The sequence below is a fragment of the Eimeria mitis genome, genomic scaffold (genome assembly GCF_000499745.2).
Source record: "Eimeria mitis Houghton genomic scaffold, Emh_scaff3725, whole genome shotgun sequence".
NCBI lineage: Eukaryota > Apicomplexa > Conoidasida > Eucoccidiorida > Eimeriidae > Eimeria > Eimeria mitis.
This window is the reverse complement of record NW_013572067.1, coordinates 1,947-2,171: the sequence shown is the minus strand read 5'-3', so window position 1 is coordinate 2,171 and position 225 is coordinate 1,947. Positions and strand designations below refer to the sequence as shown.

At 59.1% G+C, this 225-nt stretch overlaps 1 protein-coding gene across 1 annotated transcript in view; it reads left to right on the top strand.

The window, feature by feature from the left end:
• The window catches only part of EMH_0068930 (uncharacterized protein), a gene marked incomplete at both ends in the record, with an annotated part of 1,173 nt that extends 1,136 nt beyond the window's left edge, over positions 1 to 37 (top strand). Inside the window, one exon of the mRNA XM_013498814.1 lies at positions 3 to 37. Coding sequence (XP_013354268.1) covers positions 3 to 37 — 35 coding nt within the window. The remainder of the gene's footprint in view (positions 1 to 2) is intronic.
• Between the last annotated feature and the right edge of the window lie 188 nt (positions 38 to 225).

The following is a 225-nucleotide window of genomic DNA, read 5'->3' as shown; positions in this document are numbered from 1 at the left end:
GCAGCAACAGCAGCAGCAGCAGCAGCGCAGCAGGTGAAGAGGGATTCAGCTGAGGCTAAGGCGACCGATGGGGTATCAGCAGCAGCTGTTGCTGCTGCAGCAAATGCAGCTGCAACAGCAGCAGCAGCAGCAGAACGAGCAGCAGCAGCAACAGCACCAACACCAACCACCCAACCACCACCACCACCAACAGCACTAGCAACACCAGCAGCAGCAGCACTAGCA